This window comes from Gopherus flavomarginatus, chromosome 3, assembly GCF_025201925.1.
Source record: "Gopherus flavomarginatus isolate rGopFla2 chromosome 3, rGopFla2.mat.asm, whole genome shotgun sequence".
Classification (NCBI taxonomy): domain Eukaryota; kingdom Metazoa; phylum Chordata; order Testudines; family Testudinidae; genus Gopherus; species Gopherus flavomarginatus.
In genome coordinates, this window is record NC_066619.1 from 288,741,270 (window position 1) to 288,769,031 (window position 27,762).

Sequence of the window (27,762 nt, forward strand, 5' to 3'; positions counted from 1 at the left end):
ACTGCTTGGGAGTCACCTGAAGTGGAATGGACATATGCAATCGCTCAAAGAAGAAAAGTGATCACTGTCCTGTTCTGTAACTGGAGGACCAACCCCAACTAAATCCCCAAGTGCCCTGTCATGATACAATTCCCCACTCTGAACCTTAGCGTCCAAAAGATGGGGTACCAGCATGAATTCCTCTAAGCTCAATTACCAGCTTAGAACCTGTAGCGCTGCCACCAACCAGGAATTCCAGTGCCTGGTACACTCTGGTCCCCCCAAAACCTTGCCCGGGGAGCCCCAAGACCCAGACCCTCTGGATCTCAACACAAGGAAAGTAAACCCTTTCCCTCACCATTGCCTCTCCCAGGCTTCCCCTCCCTGGGTTACCCTGGAAGATCACTGTGTGATTCAAACTCCTTGAATCACAAAACAGAGAGGACAATTCACCTTCCTCCCTCCTTCTCTTTCCCCCTCCAAGACTCTTCCTGAGAGAAAGTAATCCTGGCACAGAGAGAAATCAGCCTCTCTCTCCCTCTTCCCTCCTTTCTCCCCACCAATTCCCTGGTGAATCCAGACCCAGTCCCCTGGTGTCTTACCAGAATAAAAAAACAATTAGGTTCTTAAACAAGAAAAGCTTTTAATTAAAGAAAGAAAAAAATAGTAAAAATTATCTTTGTAAATTAAAAAAAAATGGAATAGGTTCAGGATCTTTCAGCTATAGACACTGGGAACACCCTCCCAGCCTAAGCATACAAGTACAAATTAAAATCTTTTCAGCAAAATACCAATTTGAACTCCTTTCAGCCAAATACACATTTGAACTTCTTCCAACCAAATACACATTTGCAAATAAAGAAAACAACCATAAGCCTAACTCGTTTTATCTACCTAGTACTCACTATTCTGGATCTATAAGAATATGTATCAGGGAAATTGGAGAGAAACCTGGTTGCACGTCTGGTCCCTCTGAGCCCCCAGAGTGAACAACCACCAAAACTAACAGCACAGCACAAAAACTTCCCTCCCTCAAGATTTGAAAGTATCCTGTCCTCTGGTCAGGTGACAGCCAGGCTTACTGAACTTGTTAACCTTTTACAGTCAAAGAGATATGAAGCATTTTTGTTCTATTAACGCTTACTTATCTGTTTATGACATGCCCCCTCAAGGATTGAGCTCACAACCCTGGGTTTAAGCAGGCCAGTACTCAAACCACTGAGCTATCCCATCCATTGTGGATAACTATTAGAATCATTCAAGCAGGGGCACTGTCCCCTGGGTCTCCCATCTCTCAGGTGGGTCCTGCCTGAACCCCCATGCTAGAAAGTCATTCTTGCGCTCTCTTGGTGTCTCAGTGACTAAGTCAGTGGTGGGTAACCTGTGAGCCATCAGAGTAATCCGCTGGCAGGCCATGAGACAGCATTTACATCCCTGCGGCCCACCAGTTCCCACAGCTCCCATTGGCCAAGAACGGTGAACGGCAGGCACTGGGAGCTGCGGGCGGCCGTGCCTGAGGACGGTCAACATAAACCCTGTCTCGCGCCTGCCAGCAGATTACCCTGACGGGCTGCAAGTTCCTCACCACTGCTCTAAGTATTTATCCACCTTGGAACAGCTTCAATAGGAGATACTGAGGAAGCCCCACATCAGAATATCTCATGGCTCGATAGTTAGAGCACTCCCCTGGGAGCTGTGGGAGACCCCTTCAAGGTGAAGTGGCCTGTGAACACTCCTCCAATCATGGGGGGGGAAGGAAGGAAGAGGGAAGGCAGCTGCGGGGGGTGGGTGGGAATTTTTCGTGGGTTACAAATTGTTGTCATAACCCGAAGAAGTGTTTTTTTACTCATGAAAGCTTATGCCCAAATAAATCTATGCCACTGGACTCCTTGTTGTTTTTGTAATAACCTCCTAACACCCCCCCCCACCTTTGCCCGCTGCCTTCCCTGGCCAACCTTCCTTTAACACCCTCCACTCACAGGGGTGGGAATGAGCCACTTCACCTTGAATGGTGTGTTGAACTGTTTAGTGTTGTTTGTTCTACGTTACATTGACTGTGACACGCCAAGGCCATGTCTAGGCTACCACCTATGTTGGTAAAATGTATGTTAATAATTATTGGAGATACACCTATCTCCTAGAACTAGAAGGGACCTTGAAAGGTCATTGAGTCCAGCCCCCTGCCTTCACTAGCAGGACCAAGTACTGATTTTTGCCCCAAATCCCTAATTGACCTTCTCAAGGATTGAGCTCACAACCCTGGGTTTAGCAGGCCAATGTTCAAACCATTGAGCTATCCCTCACCCCATATTCCACCCTACTGAGCGACATGTCTTCACCTCTTGTGCTGTATCAATGCAGCACTGTATCTGTAGACATGGCCTTAGTGTTTCCCAGACTGCAGCAAAGCTCTGTGTGGCTCAAAAGCTTGTCTCTTTCACCAACAGAAGTTAGTTCAATAAAAGATATTACCTCACCCACCTTATCTCCCTGCTATCCTGTGCCTAACAGGGCTAAAACAACACTGCCCAAGCTCCCAGAGACTTCCTGTTGGTGGAGCAAGAAATTCAGCTCAGATTTCCTGAGGCCCAGGCTAGTGTCCTCCTCTCAGGTAATAGGTGGGGTGGGTGGAGAAAGAAGTGTTTGTCTGTATGAGTGGAGATATTCCTAGGCTAGCTGAGGAGAGATGGAGGAGGAGGAGGGTAGCACATGTGGAGGGGGGGTAGGGGATGTGTGGGGACTCTGTTCATTGGGTACAAAAGGCTGTGGGGGAGGGGGAGTGTGTGGGGAGCAGAGGGAGAGGGGGGAGGGAGATGTGTGGGGAGCAGAGGGAGAGGGGGTGAAGAAGGCTGTGGGGAGCACAGGGAAAGGGGGTGCAGGGGAAAAGGGATGTGTGAGAAGCACAGGGAGAGGGGGTGCAGAAGGCGGTGGGGGAGAGGTGTGGGGAGCAGAGAGAGAGGGGGTGCAGAAGGCTGTGGGGGAGAGGTGTGGAGAGCACAGGGAGAGGTGGTGCAGGGGGAGGGAGAGGTGTGGGAAACAGGAGAGGGGGTGCACAAGGCTGTGGGGGAGGGGTTACAGGGGGTACAGGGGGAGGGGGGTGTGGGGAGCATGGGGAGACGGGGTGCAGGGGGAGGGGGGTGTGGGGAGCAGAGGGAGAGGGGATGCAGAAGGCTGTGGGGGAGAGGTGTGGAGAGCACGGGGTGCAGGGGGAGGGGGATGTGTGGGGAGCACAGGGAGAGGGGGTGCAGAGGGAGGGGGATGTGTGGGGAGCACAGGGAGAGGGGGTGCAGAAGGCTGTGGGGGAGAGGTGTGGGGAGCTGGGGGAGAGGGGGTGCTGGGGGAGGGGGATGTGTGGGGAGCAGAAGGAGAGGGAGTGCAGAAGGCTGCGGGGGAGAGGTGTGGGGAGCATAGGGAGAGGGCTTACAGGGGGTGCAGGGGGAGGGGGATGTGTGGGGAGCAGAAGGAGAGGGGGTGCAGGGGGAGGGGGATGTGTGGGGTGCAGGGGGAGGGGGTGCAGAAGGCTGCGGGGGAGAGGTGTGGGGAGCATATGGAGAGGGGTTACAAGGGGTGCAGGGGGTGTGGGGAGCAGAAGGAGAGGGGGTGCAGGGGGAGGGGGATGTGTGGGGAGCAGAGGAAAAGGGGTGCAGGGGGAGGGGAATGTGTGGGGAGCAGAGCGAGAGGGGGTGCAGAAGGCTGTGGGGGAGAAGTGTGGGGAGCACAGGGAGAGGGGGTGCAGGGAGAGGGGGATGTGTCGGGAGCAGGAGAGGGAGTGCAGAAGGCTGTGGGGGAGAGGTGTGGGGAGCACGGGGAGACGGGGTGCAGGGGGAGGGGGATGTGTGGGGAGCACAGGGAGAGGGGGTGCAGAGGGAGGGGGATGTGTGGAGAGCAGAGGAAAAGGGGTGCAGGGGGAGGGGGATGTGTGGGGAGCAGAGCGAGAGGGGGTGCAGAAGGCTGTGGGGGAGAAGTGTGGGGAGCACAGGGAGAGGGGGTGCAGGGAGAGGGGGATGTGTCGGGAGCAGGAGAGGGAGTGCAGAAGGCTGTGGGGGAGAGGTGTGGGGAGCACGGGGAGACGGGGTGCAGGGGGAGGGGGATGTGTGGGGAGCATGGGGAGAGGGGGTGCAGAGGGAGGGGGATGTGTGGAGAGCAGAGGAAAAGGGGTGCAGGGGGAGGGGGACGTGTGGGGAGCAGAGCGAGGGGGGGTGCGGGGGAGGGGGATGTGTGGGGAGCAGAGCGAGGGGGGGTGCAGAAAGTTGTGGGGGAGAGGTGTGGGGAGCAGAGCGAGGGGGGGTGCAGAAGGCTGTGGGGGAGAGGTGTGGGGAGCACGGGGAGACGGGGTGCAGAGGGAGGGGGATGTGTGGAGAGCAGAGGAAAAGGGATGCAGGGGGAGGGGAATGTGTGGGGAGCAGAGCGAGAGGGGGTGCAGAAAGCTGTGGGGGAGAGGTGTGGGGAGCACGGGGAGATGGGGTGCAGGGGGAGGGGGATGTGTGGGGAGCACGGGGAGATGGGGTGCAGGGGGAGGGGGATGTGTGGGGAGCAGAGCGAGGGGGGGTGCAGAAAGTTGTGGGGGAGAGGTGTGGGGAGCAGAGCGAGGGGGGGTGCAGAAGGCTGTGGGGGAGAGGTGTGGGGAGCACGGGGAGACGGGGTGCAGAGGGAGGGGGATGTGTGGAGAGCAGAGGAAAAGGGATGCAGGGGGAGGGGAATGTGTGGGGAGCAGAGCGAGAGGGGGTGCAGAAAGCTGTGGGGGAGAGGTGTGGGGAGCACGGGGAGATGGGGTGCAGGGGGAGGGGGATGTGTGGGGAGCACGGGGAGATGGGGTGCAGGGGGAGGGGGATGTGGGGAGAGCAGAGGAAAAGGGATGCAGGGGAAGGGGAATGTGTGGGGAGCAGAGCGAGAGGGGGTGCAGAAAGCTGTGGGGGAGAGGTGTGGGGAGCACGGGGAGATGGGGTGCAGGGGGAGGGGGATGTGTGGGGAGCACGGGGAGATGGGGTGCAGAGGGAGGGGGATGTGGGGAGAGCAGAGGAAAAGGGATGCAGGGGAAGGGGAATATGTGGGGAGCAGAGTGAGAGGGGGTGCAGAAGGCTGTGGGGGAGAGGTGTGGGGAGCACAGGGAGAGGTGGTGCAGGGGGAGGGGGATGTGTGGGGAGCAGAAGGAGAGGGGGTGCAGAAGGCTGCGGGGGAGAGGTGTGGGGAGCATAGGGAGAGGGGTTACAGGGGGTGCAGGGGGAGGGGGGTGTGGGGAGCAGAAGGAGAGGGGGTGCAGGGGGAGGGGGGTGTGGGGAGCAGAAGGAGAGGGGGTGCAGGTGGAGGGGGGTGTGGGGAGCAGAAGGAGAGGGGGTGCAGGTGGAGGGGGGTGTGTGGGGAGCAGAAGGAGAGGGGGTGCAGGTGGAGGGGGATGTGTGGGGAGCAGAAGGAGAGGGGGTGCAGGTGGAGGGGGATGTGTGGGGAGCAGAAGGAGTGGGGGTCCAGAAGGCTGTGGGGGAGAGGTGTGGGGAGCACGGGGAGACGGGGTGCAGAGGGAGGGGGATGTGTGGGGAGCAGAAGGAGTGGGGGTCCAGAAGGCTGTGGGGGAGAGGTGTGGGGAGCACAGGGAGAGGGGGTGCAGGGGGAGGGGACTGTGTGGGGAGCAGAGCGAGAGGGGGTGCAGAAAGCTGTGGGGGAGAAGTGTGGGGAGCAGAGCGAGAGGGGGTGCAGAAGGCTGTGGGGTAGAGGTGTGCGGAGCACAGGGAGAGGGGGTGCAGGGGGAGGGGACTGTGTGGGGAGCAGAGGGAGAGGGGGTGCAGCAGGCTGCGGGGGAGAGGTGTGGGGAGCACGGGTAGACGGGGTGCAGAGGGAGGGGGATGTGTGGGGAGCAGAGAAAAAGGATGTAGGGGGAGGGGAATTTGTGGGGAGCAGAGCGAGAGGGGGTGCAGAAGGCTGTGGGGTAGAGGTGTGCGGAGCACAGGGAGAGGGGGTGCAGGGGGAGGCGGATGTGTGGGGAGCAGAAGGAGAGGGGGTGCAGAAGGCTGCGGGGGAGAGGTGTGGGGAGCATAGGGAGAGGGGTTACAGGGGGTGCAGGGGGAGGGGGGTGTGGGGAGCAGAAGGAGAGGGGGTGCAGAAGGCTGTGGGGTAGAGGTGTGCGAAGCACAGGGAGAGGGTGCAGGGGGAGGGGATTGTGTGGGGAGCAGAGGGAGAGGGGGTGCAGCAGGCTGCGGGGGAGAGGTGTGAGGAGCGCGGGGAGACGGGGTGCAGAGGGAGGGGGATGTGTGGGGAGCAGAGGAAAAGGGGTGCAGAAGGCTGTGGGGGAGAGGTGTGGGGAGCACAGGGAGAGGGGGTGCAGGGGGAGGGGACTGTGTGGGGAGCAGAGAGAGAGGGGGTGCAGCAGGCTGCGGGGGAGGTGTGGGGAGCATGGGGAGACGGGGTGCAGAGGGAGGGGGATGTGTGGGGAGCAGAGGAAAAGGGGTGCAGAAGGCTGTGGGGGAGAGGTGTGGGGAGCACAGGGAGAGGGGGTGCAGGGGGAGGGGACTGTGTGGGGAGCAGAGAGAGAGGGGGTGCAGCAGGCTGCGGGGGAGGTGTGGGGAGCACGGGGAGACGGGGTGCAGAGGGAGGGGGATGTGTGGGGAGCAGAGGAAAAGGGGTGCAGAAGGCTGTGGGGGAGAGGTGTGGGGAGCACGGGGAGAGGGGGTGCAGGGGGAGGGGACTGTGTGGGGAGCAGAGAGAGAGGGGGTGCAGCAGTCTTTTAATAAGACTAGTGAGGAACCTTGCGATGATGGAGGGATGATAAACGGGAATGTGGATATGGAAGTGGATATTACTGCAACTGAGGTAGAGGCCGTACTTGAACAGCTCGATGGGTCGAAGTCGGAGGGCCCGGACAATCTCCACCCGAGGATATTAAAGGAACTGGCGCGTGAAATTGCGAGCCCGTTAGCGAGAATTTTTAAGCAATCGATAATCTCGGGTGTTGTGCCGTATGACTGGAGGATTGCTAATGTAGTTCCTATTTTTAAGAAAGGGAAAAAGAGTGATCCGGGTAATTATAGGCCTGTTAGCTTGACGTCTGTAGTATGTAAGGTCTTGGAAAAAATTTTAAGGGAGAAAGTAGTTAAGGACATAGAGGTCAATGGTAATTGGGACGAATTGCAACACAGATTTACTAAAGGTAGATCGTGCCAAACCAATCTGATCTCCTTCTTTGAGAAGGTGACGGATTACTTAGATAAAGGAAATGCGGTAGATATAATTTACCTAGATTTCAGTAAGGCGTTCGACACGGTTCCGCACGGGGAGCTGTTAGTTAAATTGGAAAAGCTGGGAGTGAATATGAAAGTTGTAAGGTGGATAAGGAACTGGTTAAAGGGGAGACTCCAGAGGGTCGTATTGAAAGGTGAACTGTCGGACTGGAAGGAGGTCACCAGTGGAGTCCCTCAAGGATCGGTTTTGGGACCGATCTTATTTAACCTTTTTATTACTGACCTTGGCACAAAGAGCGGGAATGTGCTAATAAAGTTCGCGGATGACACGAAGCTGGGGGGTATTGCTAACACGGAGAAGGACAGGGATACTATTCAGGAAGATCTGAACCACCTTGTAAACTGGAGTAATAGAAATAGGATGAAATACAATAGTGAAAAGTGCAAGGTCATGCATTTAGGAATTAATAATAAGAATTTTGGATATACGTTGGGGGCGCATCAGTTGGAAGCGACGGAGGAAGAGAAGGACCTTGGGGTACTGGTTGATAGCAGGATGACTATGAGTCGCCAATGTGATACGGCTGTTAAAAAAGCAAATGCGATTTTGGGATGCATCAGGCGGGGTATTTCCTGCAAGGATAAGGAGGTGTTAGTACCGTTGTATACGGCGTTGGTGAGACCCCATCTGGAATACTGTGTGCAGTTCTGGTGTCCCATGTTCAAGAAGGATGAATTCAAACTGGAACAGGTTCAGAGACGGGCTACGAGGATGATCCGAGGAATGGAAAGACTGCCTTATGAAAGGAGACTCAAAGAGCTTGGCTTGTTTAGCCTGGCCAAAAGAAGGCTGAGGGGGGATATGCTCGCCCTATATAAATATATCAAGGGGGTTAACGTTAGGGAGGGAGAGGAATTATTTAAGTTTAGTACTAATGTAGCCACGAGGACGAATGGGTATAAACTGGATATTAGGAAGTTTAGACTTGAAATTAGACGAAGGTTTCTGACCATTAGGGGAGTGAAGTTCTGGAATAGCCTTCCGAGGGAAGTAGTAGGGGCAAAAGACTTTCCTGGCTTTAAGACAAAGCTTGATAAGTATATGGAGGGGATGTTATGATAGGATCGTTAATTTGGGCAATTGATCTTGAATTACCACCAGACAGGTCTGCTCAATGGTCTGCGGGGAGATGTTGCATGCGATGGGTACTGAGTTGCTGCGGAGAACTCCTTCTTGGGTGCTGGCTGGTGACTCTTGCCCACATGCTCAGGGTTTAGCTGATCGCCATATTTGGGGTCGGGAAGGAATTTTCCTCCAGGGCGGATTGGCAGGTGCCCTGGAGGTTTTTCGCCTTCCCCTGCAGCGTGGGGCACGGGTCGCTTGCTGGTGGTGTCTCTGCAGCTTGAGGTCTTCAAACCATTTTTGAGGATTTCAATAACTCGGTCCTGGGATAGGGGTTGTATAAAATTGGATGGGTGGGGTTCTGTGGCCTGCCTTGTGCAGGAGGTCAGACTAGATGATCAGATTGGTCCCTTCTGACCTATGAGTCTATGAGCAGGCTGCGGGGGAGAGGTGTGGGGAGCACAGGGAGACGGGGTGCAGAGGGAGGGGGATGTGTGGGGAGCAGAGGAAAAGGGGTGCAGAAGGCTGTGGCGGACAGGTGTGCGGAGCACAGGGAGAGGGGGTGCAGGGCGAGGGGACTGTGTGGGGAGCAGAGGGAGAGGGGGTGCAGCAGGCTGCGGGGGAGAGGTGTGGGGAGCACGGGGAGACGGGGTGCAGAGGGAGGGGGATGTGTGGGGAGCAGAGGAAAAGGGGTGCAGAAGGCTGTAGGGGAGAGGTGTGGGGAGCACGGGGAGACGGGGTGCAGAGGGAGGGGGATGTGTGGGGAGCAGAGGAAAGGGGGTGCAGAAGGCTGTGGGGGAGAGGTGTGGGGAGCAGAGGGAGAGGGGGTGCAGGGGGAGGGGACTGTGTGGGGAGCAGAGGGAGAGGGGGTGCAGAGGGAGGGGACTGTGTGGGGAGCAGAGGAAAAGGGGTGCAGAAGGCTGTGGGGGAGAGGTGTGGGGAGCACAGGTAGACGGGGTGCAGAGGGAGGGGGATGTGTGGGGAGCAGAGGAAAAGGGATGCAGGGGGAGGGGAATGTGTGGGGAGCAGAGCGAGAGGGGGTGCAGAAGGCTGTGGGGGAGAGGTGTGCAGAGCACAGGGAGAGGGGGTTCAGGGGGAGGGGACTGTGTGAGGAGCAGAGGGAGAGGAGGAGCAGAGGGAGAGGGGGTGCAGCAGGCTGCGGGGGAGAGGTGTGGGGAGACGGGGTGCAGAGGGAGGGGGATGCGTGGGGAGCAGAGGAAAGGGGGTGCAGAAGGCTGTGGGGGAGAGGTGTGGGGAGCAGAGGGAGAGGGGGTGCAGGGGGAGGGGACTGTGTGGGGAGCAGAGGGAGAGGGGGTGCAGAGGGAGGGGACTGTGTGGGGAGCAGAGAGGAGGTGCAGCAGGCTGCGGGGGAGAGGTGTGGGGAGCACGGGGAGACGGGGTGCAGAGGGAGGGGGATGTGTGGGGAGCAGAGGAAAAGGGGTGTAGAAGGCTGTGGGGGAGAGGTGTGGGGAGCACAGGTAGACGGGGTGCAGAGGGAGGGGGATGTGTGGGGAGCAGAGGAAAAGGGATGCAGAGGGAGGGGAATGTGTGGGGAGCAGAGCGAGAGGGGGTGCAGAAGGCTGTGGGGGAGAGGTGTGCAGAGTACAGGGAGAGGGGGTTCAGGGGGAGGGGACTGTGTGAGGAGCAGAGGGAGAGGGGGTGCAGCAGGCTGCGGGGGAGAGGTGTGGGGAGACGGGGTGCAGAGGGAGGGGGATGTGTGGGGAGCAGAGGAAAGGGGGTGCAGAAGGCTGTGGGGGAGAGGTGTGCGGAGCACGGGGAGAGGGGGTGCAGAGGGAGGGGGATGAGAGGGGGTGCAGCAGGCTGCGGGGGAGGGATGGCGGGGTGGAGCACGGGCCGTAGCAGGCGGGGCCGGGACCTGGTCTCAGGTCTGGCCCCCGCCCCACGTGTTCACCCCCGGAAGGAAGTTGGCCCCGCCCCGGAGTTACCTGTCGCGGGAGCGCTACGCGGGGTGACGTCACGGTGCCACCTGGGGGCGGGGCCGCGGCTGCAGGGAGCGGCGCCTGGCCGGGGAGGCTGCAGCAGCCGCGGAAGCCGAGCATGGGGCCCGGGCTGGGGCTGCGGCTCCTGCTGCTGCTGGTGCCCGCGGGGCTGGGGGCTGCCGCGCGCTCCGCCGTGCCCCGGACAGCGAGACCCTTCCCGGGTAAGGGCGGGCGGTGCCGGCTGGGGGGCCCCGCCTCCCCCGGCTGGGCCGAGGGTCCCCATTTCCCGACCCCCGTCTCCCCGTGCCCCGGACAGCGAGACCCTTCCCGGGAAAGGGGGGGGGGAATCTCCCTAGGCTGCGGCGGGGGTCCCCCATCTCACCGGGTCCCGGCTGGGGGCCCATTTCCCTTGGGTGAGGAGGGGGTTCCCCCGCTGCCATCTCCCCGACCCCTCGCTGGGGGGTCCCCATTGTCCCGCGCCCCGGACAGCGAGATCTCTCTCGTGTAAGGGCGGGCGGTGCCGGCTTGGGGGGGCATTTCCTGGCCCCCCATCTCCCCGTGCTCCGGACAGCGAGACCCTTCCCGGGTAAGGGCGGGCGGTGCCGGCTGGGCCCCGCCCCCCAGCTCCCACGGCTTGGGGGCCCACAGCTTCCCGGGGGGGGCATTTTCCCGCCCCCCATCTCCCCGGGCCGGGGGGACGGGTCCTATCGCCCTGGCGCTCCGGGTGCTACTGCCCGACCCCGAGGAGCCTGCTGGTCGCCCGGGCGTGGCTGTCTCTTGCGGGGGGGGCTGAGCCTGGCTGCAGGGGCGCACCTGGCGGGCAGCCCCGGGCCCTGCGGGCAGGGACCGAGGAGCGGTTCCCGCCCGCCGGCAGGTCCCCAGCCTCGCCCATCAGCCCTGGGCACTCGCTGGATGATGTCACCAGCAATGCAGAGCCCCCAGCCTGCGGGTTGGCTCCTGGCATCCGCCGGGCCGGTTTCCCTAAGATGCGGCAGGCGCTGCTCTGAGCTGGGTCCCCTGCCTCCGGCCGGGCACGCTGTGCTGTGCCGTTTGCTGTGGGGCTGCCTAGGGTGCTGCCTCCCCTCCCATAGCTGATCAGGTTGTATCCCGGTGAGCTGCGCATGCACAGCTGCATTTTGTACGTCGCCCAATCGATTTTTACCTTTTCCTTTTGAAAAAGGACATTGTTTTAGAACGATATTAAAAGAACATGATCTAGGTTGAAAGTGAAGCACTCACAAGTAAGAGCCCTGATTTGGCCCCTGTGTGCCTATGCATTGTGACACAGTCTTTAAATGATCACACATTGTTTCTTCACAGGACCACTGACACACTCAGTGAGGGAGCATAAGGGGGCAAATTCAGGCTGGGCAGGTAAACAAATCTGGTATTTCTGACTTTTGAATGCGTCACTTTCCAACCTTACTATTCTTTTAAAATAAAACTACCTAGCCTTTTTTAAGGAACTGAAAAAAAAATCTTAATTCAGCCACCTGGCTAATCAACAATGTTAGAACCATTAGAGCCACAGCACCTTTCTGTCATTTGAGCGAATGGAGTAACTGAAACCAGTAGCAGGTTGTCATCCTCTGTGTGGGCCAGCTAATAGAGGGAGGCAAGGCACAGATTCTTGGCAGTGGGTTTCACAGCTATTTGGCAACAGCAGAAGAACCTTGAGATTCTGGAGTTCTGGCTTCTGTTCCTGGTTCTGAGGGGAGTGTGCTCTAGTGGTTACCAACCCACCCTGTCCTCATCCTTTTAAATTTATTCAAGTCTTGTTACAGTGGTAACTACAGTTTATACTGTTCATAATACTCCTGGTTGTGTTTCTTGCTCCACTTGTGTTTAGCAGTGATTTTTTTTTTCTTGGTTTGGGTGGATAACAGGGAGGAATGATCTGTCACCCTGTATCATCTATGGTAGTGGCGCTCAACCTTTCCAGACTACTGTACCCCTTTCAGAAGTTTGATTTGTCTTGCATACCCCCAAGTTTCACCTCACTTAATAACTACTCACTTGCAGAATCAGGCATAAAAATACAAAAATGTCACAGCCCACTGTTAGTGAAAACTTGCTGACTTTCTTATTTTTACCATATCATTATAAAATAAAGCAATTGAAGTACAATGTTTGTATTCACATTGTAGTGTGTAGAGCAATATAAAAAACACATTGAATGAAATTTTAGTTTGTACTGACGTTGCTAGTGCTTTTTATGTAACCTGCTGTAAAACTAGGCAAATCTCTAGATGAGTTGATGTATTCCCTGGAAGACCTCTGTGTACCCCCAAGGGTACACGTACCCCTGGTTGAGAACCACTAACCTACAGGTTCCTCAGAGGCTGAAATAAATGCACATCCGTTGCTGCTGGTCTCTTAGCCCTTGTCTTTGCTAGGAAAAAGGGTGTGTTCTTACTTTGCTACCTGATTCATAGACTCTAGGACTGGAAGGGACCTCGAGAGGTCATCGAGTCCAGTCCCCTGCCCTCATGGTGGTAACTAAAAGGGGCAAAACTGCCAATAGAGACAAGGCAGTTGTAGCTTTAACATGAGTAATTAGCAGATCAAGGAAGTTCTGGTTCTCCCATAGTCTTTATGTTAACCTTCTAACACGCGTGAAAGGTGCAATCTGCCTTGGCTTCCATAGGAAGTTACTATGTATTAAGTGACACAAACAGAAACACACTTTTCTATCCCAATCACAGGAGTATATCTTCGGTAGGAAATGTATTTGGAGACTTCTGTTTGTCCATATAAATGCATTGCGTTAATGGAAGTAAATAAGCTACACTTATTGGCTTGTTATCGTCGCCATTTCCTGTAGCTTTCATTATATCATCTTAACTCTCTCTTCTATCCATGTGATCTACATTACCTCTACAATCTAAGTAGCATGCCCTTCAGAAGAGTGATCTCGTCAGAACCCGTTATGTTTGTAGAGGGCCTGGCGCAGCAGGGCTGGGGCTCTGTAAGCTCCAGCCATACGTATTTTACTACTGATGTGTGGAAATGATTTCTGAGCCGAACAGTTTCATGTGTGTAGCAGTGATGGGATATGGCTCCCCTATTATAGCAGTCCTTTGTCCATGGCTTAAAGTGACAGTATTTGGTCCTGCCGTGAGGGCAGGGGACTGGACTCGATGACTTCTCGAGGTCCCTTCCAGTCCTAGAGTCTATGAATCTATGATTAACTTATTGCATGTTTAGTATCAGGTTATATAATTATTGTAGAAATACCAGCCCTGCAGTAAGACTCAGGGACCAGGATCTACTTAAGCTGCTTCCTCACTTGCCTGTTGCTGGTTTTAGAATATTGATTTTTATTTTTTTTTTTTTGCACAAAGCCCATTGTTTGCTTGGCCCCATTCTTTCTGATAAATATCTGTGCAAAGTGATTTATACTTCTAGAGGGAGGGTTGTAAATGCATTAGCTAGCTGAAGGTGAAAGCGTGTAGCTGAATCAGACTCTGTGAAATGGAAATGGTGGTAGAGGTAATGGCTTTTATTGGGCATATACAGGAGTTCAGATACAAAAGTAAGGAACTCCAGGCCAGAGTGCAAATCCAGTTGTGTCAAATGTTTCCTGATTGTTACTGATTAGATTGAGTGGAGAATAAAGTGTCCTACGTTGCTTCATTGTAGCTCTAGCTAATTTTGTAAATATTTGAAATGAGAAAATATGGTTTCATGGGAAGATTTACTTACTTACTTACATACAGCCTGTATGTCTGAAGGCACTGAGCCAAGGAAGTTGAAATCCCACCTTTTAAAACTCCCTTTTAAATGCTGCTTCTGCATGGAGGCGAGCAAGAATAACTGCACATAAAATGGCATTTTTGTCTTCTATGGGGAGGAGCTGATGTGGGTGTGCTGGCTAAAAGTATTGCCTCTGTCTCCAGCAGGACTAAAGGCTCGGGCCAATGTGCTAAGGCAGTGGCATAGGCACCGGCTTTCTAATTTCCCTAGGGTGCCCAACCCTCTGTCCCAGGCCCTTCCCCCACTTCACCCTTTCCCTCAAGGCCCCACTCCTGCCCTGCCTCTTTCTGTCCCTTCCCCGAGCATGCCCCATGCCCACTCAACCCCCCACCCCAGTGCCTCCTGCACGCCATTGAACAGCTGATCTGCGTCAGGCAGGAGGCACTGGAGGGAAGGGGGGAAGAGCTGATCAGCAGGGCCGCTGGTGGGTGCTGAGCACTCACTATCTTTTTTCCGTGATGCTCCAGCCCCAGAGCACCCATGGAGGTGACACCTATCGGCAATGGAATGGGAAAAGCAATCTGTGGCATCCTTGCTTCCCCTTAAATGCATCTCAGTAACAACTTGTAACTAGAAAAGCAAACCAGTCCTGTACATTTGTGTGGTTAGAATGTGTTCCACGGGATAGCCTCTCTTCGAGGCTCCATCTAGCTCCTACAGAACGTTCTGGCGCATCCAGAAAGGAAATTGCAGAAAACTTGCTGTTGACTGAAATGCCCAATCATCAGCTCACTCTATTAAGGCAGGGTCCCCTCCTTGTGAACTGATGCATAAGTAGCATCTGCTACCCCTATGAGGATGGATCAGAGTTAAATCATTCTGATTTGTCGCCTCACTGGTGGCTGAGGTTGTAACCCTTAACTAAACGCTGCTGCTCTCATCCAGCACTGCCTGAACTTGTCAGCATGCTTTCCCCCAGACTAGCCGTAAGGTGTTGAGCTGGAAATCTCTCCATGAGATCTGAGACAAGTAACATAAGAAGGTAGATCTGACAAGGACCTCTTGGGTCATTGAGTCCAGTACCCTGCTGTCACAGGCAACCCCGTCAGATTGCGCTGTTCATAAATTTATCAAGCTCCATCTTAAAAGGAGTTGGGTTGTTTGCCCCAACGCGCCCTATTGGGAAGCTGTTCCAGAACCTCCCTTCTCTGATGGTCAGAAACCATCTCCAAATGCAGCAAAGAATCCTGTGGCACCTTATAGACTAACAGACGTTTTGGACATGAGCTTTCGTGGGTGAATACCCACTTCTTCAGATGCATCTCCAAATGTTCATCCTAAATTTACTCTTGCGCCAACACTGTCCTTCGGCTTCAATATCTCTTCTCCCTCCCTTGTGTTTACCTCTTGATGTATTTATAGAGAGCAATCGGATCCCCCTCACAGCCTTCATTTTGCTTGGCTGAACAAGTCAAGTGTTTTTAATCTCTCCTTATAGGATAGGTTCTTCATTACTTTTGTCACTGGAGAGCAAAACAGCCTCAGACTGGGGTTCTGTGCACTAGGTGGAGTGGGGGACCCCTTCTGAGTCTGGTACTAACTCCAGCCCCGGAGGGTTGGGAGGGAGCAGGTAGATTGACATCTCAGTTGTTTTCCAGTCTCAGCTTTAGTTTTTTGTTTTTTTTGAAAAAAGCTTCAGCTGTTATGAAAGAAACCTTCAAAACATGAATCAAATGAAACTGATTTAATGACATCCTCCTGAGTCTGCAGAGAGCCTGAAACAGTAGTTTATAAGTGTGAGCTGCCCCAAACTGGCCTTTTCCTTCTTTCAGTTCCGCTTTGCATTGGGGCTGGTCTCTGTTGAACTTTAATCTTTAACACTGCTGGGGTGGATGTTTACTAGGGAAATGGTGTATTCTTACTGTGTCAGTGAACACGTGGGAACTAACAAGGTGTACAGTTCTAGTGAAGACAAGGCCGTTTGTAGTTTCACATTTTAGCAGGTTGAAGTTATGGCTGTGGGAGCGCCTAGAGTTTACCATGGCTACCTTGCATGTTAAAACTCCAGCTGTCTTGTCTTCACTGGGACTTTGCCATGTGTTGGCTAACACAAGATAAGAGTGCACCTTCTTGTCTAGTGACTGCAAGACTAATGTGTCAGCAGAATGCTGTACAGACTCTCTTCAGATTATTGTAGTTCTCACGCTGTCCCTGCTTACCTGGCCTCTGGCCAAGATCTAACCATTCTTAAACGCTGTCCTGGACTAGCTCTCAGTAGCTTACTCTCTTGACCACCTTGCCTCTCCCTGTCCTCCCCTTAATTTCTCCTCATGGGACTTGATCTCCTTAGGGTCTGCTCCTGCTCCCATTAAAGTAAGTGGGAACTTTCTTAGATATTAAGCCCACATCCAGACCAACCCGCGGCATCGGCGGGTTAAAATCGATTGCTCGGGGATCGATATATCGCGTCTAGTCTGGACGCGATGTATCGATCCCCGAGCGCGCTTACATCGATTCCGGAACTCCATCAACCCGAACGGAGTTCCGGAATCGACACGGAGAGCCGCGGACATCGATGCTGCGCCGTCTGGACGGGTGAGTACCTCGATTTTAGAAATTCGACTTCAGCTACGTTATTCACGTAGCTGAAGTTGCGTATCTAAAATCGATTTTAATACCCTAGTCTGGACGTGGCCTAAGACAGCCCTTGTGTTTTTCTCTTCTCTTATAACTCGGCTCTGCCATTCCTGGAGTCTGCAGGTCATCCTTAGTCCTTTGTGTGCTGCAATCTTTGTCCTGGACGGAGGGGGAGGTCCTGGGTTGCTTTCAGTCCTTGTTAGTGAGGAGGAGTGGCTTTCAGAGAAGGCAAAGTTCACACCGAGACCCCAAAACATGGCTTTGGCGCCTTCTGCTTTCTGCTGGAAACGAGTTGCCTTGCAAGAATGCTCTGAACTCCTCATGCTCGTTCTGTCAGTAGCTGCACTCACTGGTAACATTGCCATCTCAGACAGGCCCTGTACACTCTGGTTGTGCCGGTCTCTGCAGTGTGCTCCCTTCCCTCCCACTATCTCCTTTCTTAATCACTGTGGACAACACGCCCATCCTGCCTATTACTCAGGCTCATAGCTTGGGTATCACCTTTGACCAGGGCCCCACTCTAGGTCCTCAGACCCATGCTAGGTCTACAACTTGCAGGTTCTTTCTGCATAATGTTTCCTATGATATGGCCTCCCCGATCCATTCATGCAGCTAAAGCTCTCATCCAGGCTCCCTCTGTTCTCTTGTGCTCCTCCTCCTTGGTATCCATCTCTCTACTCTGGCCTGAGATTGTAAACTCTTTGGGGCAGTGACCCTTTCTCTTTGTTCTGCGTTTGTACAGTGCCAAGCACAGTGGGGCCTTGGCCCAGAACTAGGGCCTCTAGGTGCTGTGGTAATGCAAATAACCTATCTCCACTGGAAGCAAAGTCACACTGGTTTTCCTGGGGCTGAATTGATAATGAATAACCTGATTGGGCCCAGCCCTTGTCTCTTTCTGTTAGTCAATACAAAGGAATGACATTCTGAACAAAGATTTTGAGGCATCCGAGGTGTTGCAGGGACTGAGCTGTATAGTGGCAGGGGGAGGTGTGGGCTCAAGACTGAGGGGAGTGGCTGGGAGGATGGGGAAGGGAAAGAGTTGACAGCTCCTCCGCTCCAGAGTAAGATGACCAGATAGCAAGTGTGAAAAATTGGGGTGGGTGTGGGTAATAGGATCCTATATAAGACAAAACCCCTAATATTTGGGTATCTGGTCACCCTCCTCCAGGGTAAGGGGAGTCCTGCTCTGAGCAGCTGGCTGGGGGCTGCATATCTGTCTGTCTGCATTCCAGGCTAAACTTTCAAATGGAATCAACCTTTCCCTGTTTTGAGGGGGCTTCCCTTCCAAGTTAGTTGGGAGCTGCATTAAAGCCAGTATGACTTACTGCGTTGAGCAGTCCTCCCGGGAATGCTTGGCTCTGTGTCCTGGGGCTGGCAGCTCTGCTTTGAAGAGTCTAGAATGCTTGGCAGAACCCAGGTATCAGGTTTCACACCCCCATCTCCTGCACCAGAACATGGTGGAGAGTCTATGATTGGTTTGAGAACCCGGCCTCTGGTGAAGGGCATGTGCAGGTCTTGCCTCCCAGAATCCTGTTCTCAAATCTGCACAGATCATAGCAAAGGAAGGTCCTTCCTTGCCCTGCAAAGTCAACGTGAAGTGAGCGGACCCATTGGTTGGGTGGAGGTGGTGACTGTTACCTGGCTGAGTCTAGCTAACCCCTCCTTATCTGCAGCATGAAAAGGGTGTGAGAAAGGGAGGGTGTGGGTGGCATTTCATAGTGTTCCCTCTTCTCTAATCTCCTGCTGTCGGACTTGGCCAGCAATACACCTGCCGAGAGAGATTACAGTATGTGCAGGGTCTGGCATGCAGCAGCCTCTTTCCGGCAGCAGCAGATGTGCTCTCACTGGCTGACCAAAACTTCGTTTGGCATCAGTGTAGGGCGCTGGTGCTCAGGTGAGGCTCTACACAGCCCCATCCTCTGCCCTCCTCATGCTAGGTTCATAGCTTTCAAGGCCAGAAGGGGCTGTTACAATAATTTAGTCTGAGCTGTATAACACAGGCCAGAGAAACACACCAGCGGTTCTTGCATCCAGCCCATGACTTCTAGTTGAGCTAAAGTCTCCTTTAGAAAGAGACCTCTAAGATTGATTTTAAAGACCTTACGGGACAGAGAATCCACCACAACCGAAAGTAACTTGTTCCAATGGTAATTACCCTCACTGGTGAAAAGGTGTATTTCTAGTCTAAATTTGTCCAGTTTCAGCTCCAGTCATTGGATTTTATTTCTGCTTTTTTATGTTAGATTAGAGAGCCGTCTGTTTTGGGAGAAAAGGCTCTCGTGAGCAGAGCTTGGCACGCTCTGCAGGAAAGCTGATGGTGGTAATGGTTCGGTGGAAGCTGGGCATGTGGGAGCCCTGTCAGTTGGGCCCATAGAAGGGAGAGGGCATATCTTTCCTTGTCCTTCATGGGGGTGGGTGGTGGTGGAGATGAAGTGAATTGAGTGGGCATTACTGACTAGAGCTGCCAGGGCCCCTTTTCAACTGGGCATTCCAGTCGAAAACTGAACACCTGGCAATCCTAGCATAGATACAGTGTCTGTTTCAGAGTTAATTTGTGCCTGGGGCAGCCCATTCCTCTAAGCTATTATCCTACATTGGCTGCACACTCGGGTGGGTGTGGCTGCATTGGTTACACTTGGGATTTATTTTCTGTCTTCACAACCCATAAGAGTTTGTATTCTGTACCTGGGTTCTGCAACTGTAGCTCATACAGTGCAATAGCATTAGCCAGCTCCCGCCTCTGAGATGTCCCTGCACTGAATGCACTCGGGCACACAGCTAAAAAGCGCACTCTCAAATTTCAAAATTCCTAAAATTGTTTCTTTACACAAAGCTGCAAACTAGGTGAGTTACACCGTAAACGTGAACGGTGGGAACCCAAGGGGGATGAGGCTGTGTAGCCACGGGAGAGAGGCTGCTACTGCTGTGTATGAGGCTTGGTTGGAGGGGTTCGTCCCATGTATCTGGTCCCTGGAGTATCCCTGTAGTGCTGCGTATATGACTAAGCTAGCGCTCTGCATCCATCTAGGTCACTTACTGGGTCTGGATTAGGTCTCCAGGGTTTTATGCTTTGGAGATTTGGAGCTGTGAAACAGCTGGAGCAACGGCTGCTAATCCCTAATCCCTGCCGCTCAGGCCATGTCTCATCTCTGCAGTGCCACTGGTGTGCAGGCGGCCCAGCTCCTGCCTGCTGAGCCACTGTCTGAAAATAAACCTTCCTGGTCTGACCTCTGCTCTGAGTGGCAACAGGCTGTCTGGGGAGCCCCAGCCAGGCACAGGAGAACCTCTGTTAAATGAGAAGTGGAACAATGGAAGTGGTCACCTGTTGTGATCTGCCAAACTATAGCAAAAACAGTGAGGAGTTCGGTGCTACCTTAAAGATCTGGAGAGCAGGTCTGCTGATGGAGGTCTCTAGGGGGAGGTGGGAATGAGGGAAGGTTTAGGGCTGGTTCTGGCCCCAGAGAGAGACATTCAGAGGGAAGTAAAACACAGGTTGCCTGTAACCTGCTGGGGGCAGGCCTCGGACTGGGCTGTTGTGTGGTGCACTGGCACAGCTCAGACTGTTTGGTTATCCTATAGAAGCTCAGCGTTCACGTTTCTGAAAGAGGAAGGGTTGGTCTGTCTGTCAGTTCTGCTTTCGCTATTGCTAAGGCTACGATATACTCACGGGTGCTGTTAGTAAAAGTCACGGGCAAGAAACAAAAAGTCACTAAATCTTGTGCTGGGGGCGGTGCTCCAGTGGTCGCAGGTGCTCTGGGAGTGGGAAGAGGGGACCTGGGGTCCAGTTGCTGCTGCTCGGAGGGGAAATGGGGGGGGGGGCGCATGACGCGGGGCCCCACTGCTGCGAAGGGGGTATGTGTGTGGTATCCTGGCCCTGCTGCTCCTGCTCCGAGCGGGATGCGTGACCTGGAGCCATGCCGCACCTGCTTCTGCTGTGAGTTGGGGATGGGTGATCCGGGGGGGGCGCTGCTGCTGCTCCTCTCACATCACTGCAGCACCTAGGACTATCTGTCTGGCGGACAGCTGCAGCCACTGCAGAAGTTACGAAGGTCCCAGAAAATCATGAAATTTGTGACCTCTGTATCAGAGGTGTAGCTGTGTTAGTCTGGATCTGTAAAAGCAGCAAAGAGTCCTGTGGCACCTTATAGACTAACAGACATATTGGAGCATGAGCTTTCGTGGGTGAATACCCACTTTGTCAGATGCATGTAGTGGAAATTTCCAGAGGCAGGTATATATATGCAAGCAAGAATCATGGTAGAGATAACGAAGTTAGTTCAATCAGGGAGGATGAGGCCCTCTTCTAGCAGTTGAGGTATGAAAACCAAGGGAGGAAAAACTGCTTTTGTGACCTCTGTGAAAGACTCGCAGTCTTAGCTATTGCTGGGAGGAAATCGGTACCTCACACTATGCAGCTGGGTGTGAACAGTTATGCTGGTGGAAAACTCATCAGATGAGGCTCTGCTGGTGTAAACATCTTTAAACTCTCATAACTGCATCTGTTCAAGGGACTACCCAGTGGTTCTCAAACTGTGGGTTGGGACCATAAAGTGGGTCGCGATCTTGTTTTAACAGGGTTGCCAGGACTGGCTTAGACTTGCCGAAGCTTGAGGGTGGCAGGGCTCAGGTTACAGGCTCCCTGCCTGGGACTGAAATCCTTGGGCTTCAGCACAGGGCTTCCTCGCCTGGGGCAGTGGGACTTGGCTTTGGCCCCTACCTGGGGTGGTGGGGTGTACCATGCTACGTGGCCTGGCCTGAGGGCTTTGCTGTGGGCCTGGCCCTGTGGAAGATGGTGAGAGGGGCAAGCTTTCGAGCCACACAGAGCTCTTCCTCAGGTCTGGGAAACGTACTCAGAGTGCAACAGCTAAATACAAGGTGGAGCAGATCATTTAGCATAGGTAGTTAGTGCATTTCAAGGGACCATTCACATGTAGTGGCCTGTTCACACCCCTCTAGTCATGGAGAGGAAGGCAACTGGGGGAGGTTGTTGCAATAAGTCAGAAATCAGGGTCAATGTTCAGTCCGTGATTTTTAGTGTCTAGCAAAGTAATGAATGTAAGTGCCCAGGCTCATCTTTTGAAAGTGTTGTACAGGCTTCCTTTGAGGATGAGGCCTGAGAGGTCAGATACAGAATGATCGCTTTGTGATCTAGGGGTTACAGAAAGGGATCTAGGGGTTATAGTAGACCACAAGCTAAATATGAGTCAACAGTGTGATGCTGTTGCAAAAAAAGCAAATGTGATTCTGGGATACATTAACAGGTGTGTTGTGAGCAAGACACAAGAAGTCATTCTTCCGCTCTACTCTGCGCTGGTTAGGCCTCAAATGGAGTATTGTGTCCAGTTCTGGGTGACACATGTCAGGAAAGATATGGAGAAATTGGAGAGGGTCCAGAGAAGAGCAACAAGAATGATTAAAGGTCTAGAGAACATAACCTGGGAAGGAAGGCTGAAAGAATTGGGTGTGTTTAGTTTGGAAAAGAGAAGACTGAGGGGGGACATGATATCAGTTTTCAGGTATCTAAAAGGGTGTCATCAGGAGGAGGGAGAAAACTTGTTCACCTTAGCCTCTAAGGATAGAACAAGAAGCCATGGGCTTAAACTGCAGCAAGGGAGGTATAGGTTGGACATTAGGAAAAAGTTTCGTAACTGTCAGGGTGGTTAAACACTGGAATAAATTGCCTAGGGAGGTTGTGGAATCTCAATCTCTGGAGATATTTAAGAGTAGGTTAGATAAATGTCTATCAGGGATGGTCTAGACAGTATTTGGTCCTGCCATGAGGGCAGGGGACTGGACTCGATCACCTGTCAAGGTCCTTTCCAGTCCTAGAATCTATGAATCTATGAAAAAGTGTTCACTTGGTTTGCTAAGCAATGCCAGTGCCTCTCAGCCATCTCCTTGGCTGGGGCCCAGCCCCAGATTGGCCCACAAATGGTTCACTTAAGCCATGGGGTCTGCTATGAGGCTGGCTCTCCTCTGTTCCCCCTCCTGTACACTGACATTGGGGTCTGGAAACTGTTCCAGGGGTTAGTTCTCAGTGCCCAGGACTGTTGATTTTGTACACAGGGGTGGGGCCTTCCTCTGCAAACAAGGTGAAAGGAAAGTGAGTGAATCTGAGTGTGGGCAGAGTCGCTGGGCCCATTGCTGAGATAGAGCAGGCTCTTTCCCCGTGGTTGCGTGAGATGTCTCCTGCTGCTGTCTGAGCACTGAGGGTACGTCTACACTACGGGATTATTCCCATTTTACATAAACCGGTTTTATAAAACAGATTGTATAAAGTCGAATGCACGCGGCCACACTAAGCACATTAATTCGGCGGTGTGCGTCCATGGTCCAAGGCTAGCGTCGATTTCCAGAGCGTTGCACTGTGGGTAGCTATTCCGTAGCTATCCCATAATTCCCGCAGTCTCCCCCGCCCCTTAGAATTCTGGGTTGAGAGCCCAGTGGCAAAAATCATTGTCGCAAGTGGTTCTGGGTAAAGGTCGTCATTCCTTCCTTCCTCCGGGAAAGCAACGGCAGACAATCATTTCGCTCCCTTTTTCCCTGGATTGCCCTGGCAGACGCCATAGCACGGCAACCATGGAGCCTGTTCAGCTTTTTTTTTTTTTTTTTTTTTTTTTTTTTTTACAGTCACTGTATGCGTACTGGATGCCGCGGACAGAGGCGATACTCCAGCATTCATTTGCTTTTGCAAGATAGCAGAGACAGTTATCAGTCGTTCTGTACCGTCTGCTGCCGGTGTAAATTAGCAATGAGATGACGGTTATCTGTCCTTCTGTACTGTCTGCTGCTATCATGGGTGCCCCTGGCTGAGATCGGCCGGGGGCACAAAGGCAAAACTAGGAATGACTCGCCGAGTCAATCCCTCCTTTATGGTTTCTAAAAATAGAGTCAGTCCTGCCTAGAATATGGGGCAAGTGTACTAGAGAAGCAGTGTATCAGAGAGCACAGCTGCTCCGTGTCAGATCCCACAGAAATGATGAGCTACATGCCATTCACGGGGGGTACCCCTGCAACAACCCCACCCGTTGCTTCCCTCCTCCCCCAACCTTCCTGGGCTACCGTGGCAGTGTCCCCCCCCATTTGTGTCATGAAGTTATAAAGAATGCAGGAATAAGAAACAGTGACTTGTTAGTGAGATAAAATGAGGGGGAGGCAGCCTCCCAGTGCTATGACAGTCCAGGCAGGATATTAAGCGGTGTGGGGGAGAGAAGCCCAGCATGCCGCTGCTATGATAGTCCAGGCAGGACAGAATCTTTTCTTTACACAGGAAAGGGAGGGGGCTGATGGAACTCAGCCCCCAGTTGCTATGATGAGGACGGTTACCAGCTATTCTGTACCATCTACTGGGAATGACCAAGAATCATTCCTATTTTCACCCAGGCGCCCTGGCCAGCCTCACCTGAAGCCAGCCAGGAGCACTCACGGGTTGATAACAAGGACGGCTACCAGTCCTACTGCACCGTCTGCCACCGGGCAGGGGAGAGGAGTGAATACTGCTCTTCACTGCTGCAACATCGCATCTACCAGCAGCATTCAGTAGACATAGGATGACATTGAAAGAAGTCAAGAAACGATTTCTTTCCCTTTTCTTTCATATGGGGAGGGGGGGGGGGAGTAAATTGACGAGCTATTCCCTGAACCACGCCGGACAATGTGTTTGAACCTACAGGCATTGGGAGCTCAGCCAAGAATGCAAATACTTTTTGAAGATTGCTGGGGACTGTGGGATAGCTGGAGTCCTCAATACCCCCTCCCTCCCTCCATGAGCGACCATTTGAGTCTCTGGCTTCCCGTTACGCTTGTCATGCAGCATTGTGTAGCCTGTAGATTTTTTTTTCAAACGCTTTGGCATTTCGTCTTCTGTAACAGAGCTTTGATAGGACAGATTTGTTTCCCCATACAGCGATCAGATCCAGTATCTCCTGTACGGTCCATGCTGGAGCTCTTTTTGGATTTGGGACTGCATTGCCACCCGTGCTGATCAGAGCTCCACGCTGAGCAAACAGGAAATGAAAATCAAAATTTCGCGGGGCTTTCCTGTTTACCTGGCCATTGCATCCGAGTTCAGATTGCTGTCCAGAGCAGTCACAGTGGTGCACTGTGGGATACCGCCTGGAGGCCAATACTGTCAATTTGCGGCCACGCTAACCCTAATCCGATATGGTAATACTGATTTTAGCGCTACTTCTCTCGTTGGGGAGGAGTACAGAAACCTATTTAAAGAACCCTTTATATCGATATAAAGGGCCTCGTAGTGTGGACAGGTACAGCGTTAAATCAGCTTAACGCTGCTAAAATCGGTTTAAACGCTTAGTGTAGACCAGGCCTGAGAGTGATTCTCCCACTCCAGCCAGGCAGAGGGTGTGTGTGCATGGGGCTCAGACCTGCTGACCTGACACTATGTTGGGCCTCAGACCCTCTGCTATGGTGAGATCTCCAACCATTGTGGCTTGTGTGGGACAGTGGAAAAACAATGTCCCATTGGACATGTTCTAATGCCGATGTGGAAATGTCAGAACAAAGATCCTTCCTGGAGTTGATGATGGAACAAATGGGACGAAAGGGTGGCTGATGTCCTGATCTGATCTTAAAAACCTGTTCAGCAAAGGCAGGGGAGATGGACAATTGGGAAGCAAGGAACACCTTGAATATGTATCCCTTTCCCTGGCATTGCATGCATAATCCCATTGCTGTAGCTGTTTCTGGATTCCCTATGCACAGGCCTGGGGTAGCAGGACACGGGACCTGAGAACAGTCCCTGTGTCCAGGTCTCCCTGCACTCTTCTCTAGGTCTCTCCATCTCAGAGGGCTCCCAGCCTGGAGGTTGGGGGTGGAGGTCTCCCTCTCTTCCCGCTTGTATCCTGCATTCTGCTTTGGGCTCCTCAGACTGTAGGGAGCTCCAAGAAGAGCCACAGAAATGACCGGAGTCTCGAAGGAAAGATGTAAAGATCTTGGCTAAGCAATGGATGGAGTGGGGAAGAGTCTCTCTCTTCCTGTGCCACAAACTCCCCCGTACAACCTCCCATCTGGCCGTCTGCCCTGCTCCCTGTTTTAGCTGGCTCACAGGTGTTCCTTTTCTGCCTTGCTATCAAGGAAGGGGAGAGGTTGCCACAGGACTGGTCATGGGGCATCAGGTCAGACTGGTGACTCCTAGCGATGGATGCAGGCTGGGTGCCTGTGCTGAGAATGTCCGCTCCATCAGCTCCCGTTGATCACTGGATTGTGGGGCAGAGGATGACCTTTGGCTCTGTTTCTTTCTGTCCAGGAGGGGCACTAGAGGCAGCCTGAAGTGATTGCTCGTCTCCACTGAGGGCACTCATGGGGCTCCCTCCATCTTGTCCCCAGTCCAGTTCACTGCAAGTGTCAATGAAAAGGCATAGGCTGCTGCTGTCTCATCGTCTCCTGTTCATTGCAGGGGGATGGGGTGGACCTCGGCTGGGTGTCTGAGCCTGAGGCATGGGTGATAGAAGCTGGGTGAGGCTCTGTCCGGAGCAGACAGGTGTCCACCATTCTCCTCTCGCTCTTGCTGGATCCCCAGCTGCCCTGCTAGTGGCTGGACCAGCACTTCCCTTTGTCTGCACAGAGAGCTGAGGTCTCTTCTCCCCTAAAATCTATTGGGAAGCTGGAGCTGGTGACCTGCATGCTGAGCAGTGCTGTGTGCACAAACACCTTGCACCCATGTGCTGGCAGCTGCCCTGGTGGCATGTGTGAACCTGTTTCTACCACGTGATGCTGCTGCTCTTGTGGTTAGTGGACAGAGGCTGGGACTGGAGTTGGAGAAAGGGGGTGCTGACGAGTTGTTCTCTGTGGGATCCCTTGGCTCTGGAGTTTGATTCCAACTCCTCTGCGGCCCCCAGTCAGCAATAGCCTGGACTGACTGATCTTAGGGTGTGCTGCCTGTGGCTTGCACCTTGGCTGTGACTGGAATAGCTGTAGTTACATGGGGGAGGGGAGGTTGCTGGCTGGTTGTGTGTTTAAACCTTCAGTCAAAGCCTCGCCTGAGGGAGAGGCTTTGTATTTGTCTGTAAGATCCATGTCTAGTTGGCAGCCGGTTTCAGGCGGAGTGCCCCGAGGGTCGGTCCTGGGGCCGGTTTTGTTCAATATTGTCATTAATGATCTGGAGGATGGCGTGGACTGCACTCTGAGCAAGTTTGCAGCTGACACTAAATTGGGAGGAGTGATAGATATGCTGGAGGATGGGGATAGGATACAGACAAATTAGGGTATTGAGCCAAAAGAAACCTGATGAAGTTCAACAAGGACAAGAGCAGAGTCCTGCACTTAGGACGGAAGAATCCCATTCACTGTTACAGACTAGGGACTGAATGGCTAGGCAGCAGTTCTGCAGAAAAGGACCTAGGGGTTACAGTGAACGGGAAGCTGGATATTAGTCGACAGTGTGCCCTTGTTGCCAAGAAGGCTAATGGCATTTTGGGCTGTATAAGTAGGGGCATTGCCAGAAGATTGAGGAATGTGATCATTCCCCTCTATTGGACATTTTGGTGAGGCCTCATCTGGAGTACTGTGTCCAGTTTTGGACCCCATATGACAAGAAGGATGTGGAAAAATTGGAAAGAGTCCAGCAGAGGGCAACAAAAATGATTAGGGGTTGGAGCACATGATTTACGAGGAGAGGCTGAGGAAACTGGGATTGTTTAGTCTGCAGAAGAGAATAGTGAGGAGGAATTTGATAGCTGCTTTCAACTACCTGAAAGGGGGTTCCAAAGAAGATGGCTCTAGACTGTTCTCAGTGGTACCAGATGACAGAACAAGGAGTAATGGTCTCAAGTTGCAGTGGGGGAGGTTTAGGTTGAATATTAGGAAAAACATTTTCACTAGGAGGGTGGTGAAGCTCTGGAATGGGTTACCTAGGGAGGTGGTGGGATCTCCTTTGTTAGAGGTTTTTAAGGTCAGGCTTGACAAAGCCCTGGCTGGGATGCTTTAGTTTGGGGTTGGTCCTGCTTTGAGCAGGGGGTTGGACTAGATACCTCCTGAGGTCCCTTCCAACTCTGATATTCTATGATTCCGTGATTCTGTGAACAGCTGGGTGTCACAAATGCTGCCTCTGGTGGGAAGGGGAAGATCAGAAGATCCAAGAGAGAGCTACACTAGCAAAGGGAAAGTGAAGCTGAACAATGGGAACTTTCTAATTGGCAAGATTTACCCAGGGGAAGCAGAGGCGCTCTGGGGCTGTGTGGAGCTGTCTGGTGCACAC

At 53.3% G+C, this 27,762-nt stretch overlaps 1 protein-coding gene across 1 annotated transcript in view; it reads left to right on the plus strand.

The window, feature by feature from the left end:
• Window positions 1–10,324: 10,324 nt before the first annotated feature.
• The window catches only part of SEMA4F (ssemaphorin 4F), a 208,169-nt gene continuing 190,731 nt past the window's right edge, over window positions 10,325–27,762 (plus strand). Inside the window, exon 1 of the mRNA XM_050946080.1 lies at window positions 10,325–10,432. Coding sequence (XP_050802037.1) covers window positions 10,330–10,432 — 103 coding nt within the window. The 5' untranslated portion in view covers window positions 10,325–10,329. The remainder of the gene's footprint in view (window positions 10,433–27,762) is intronic.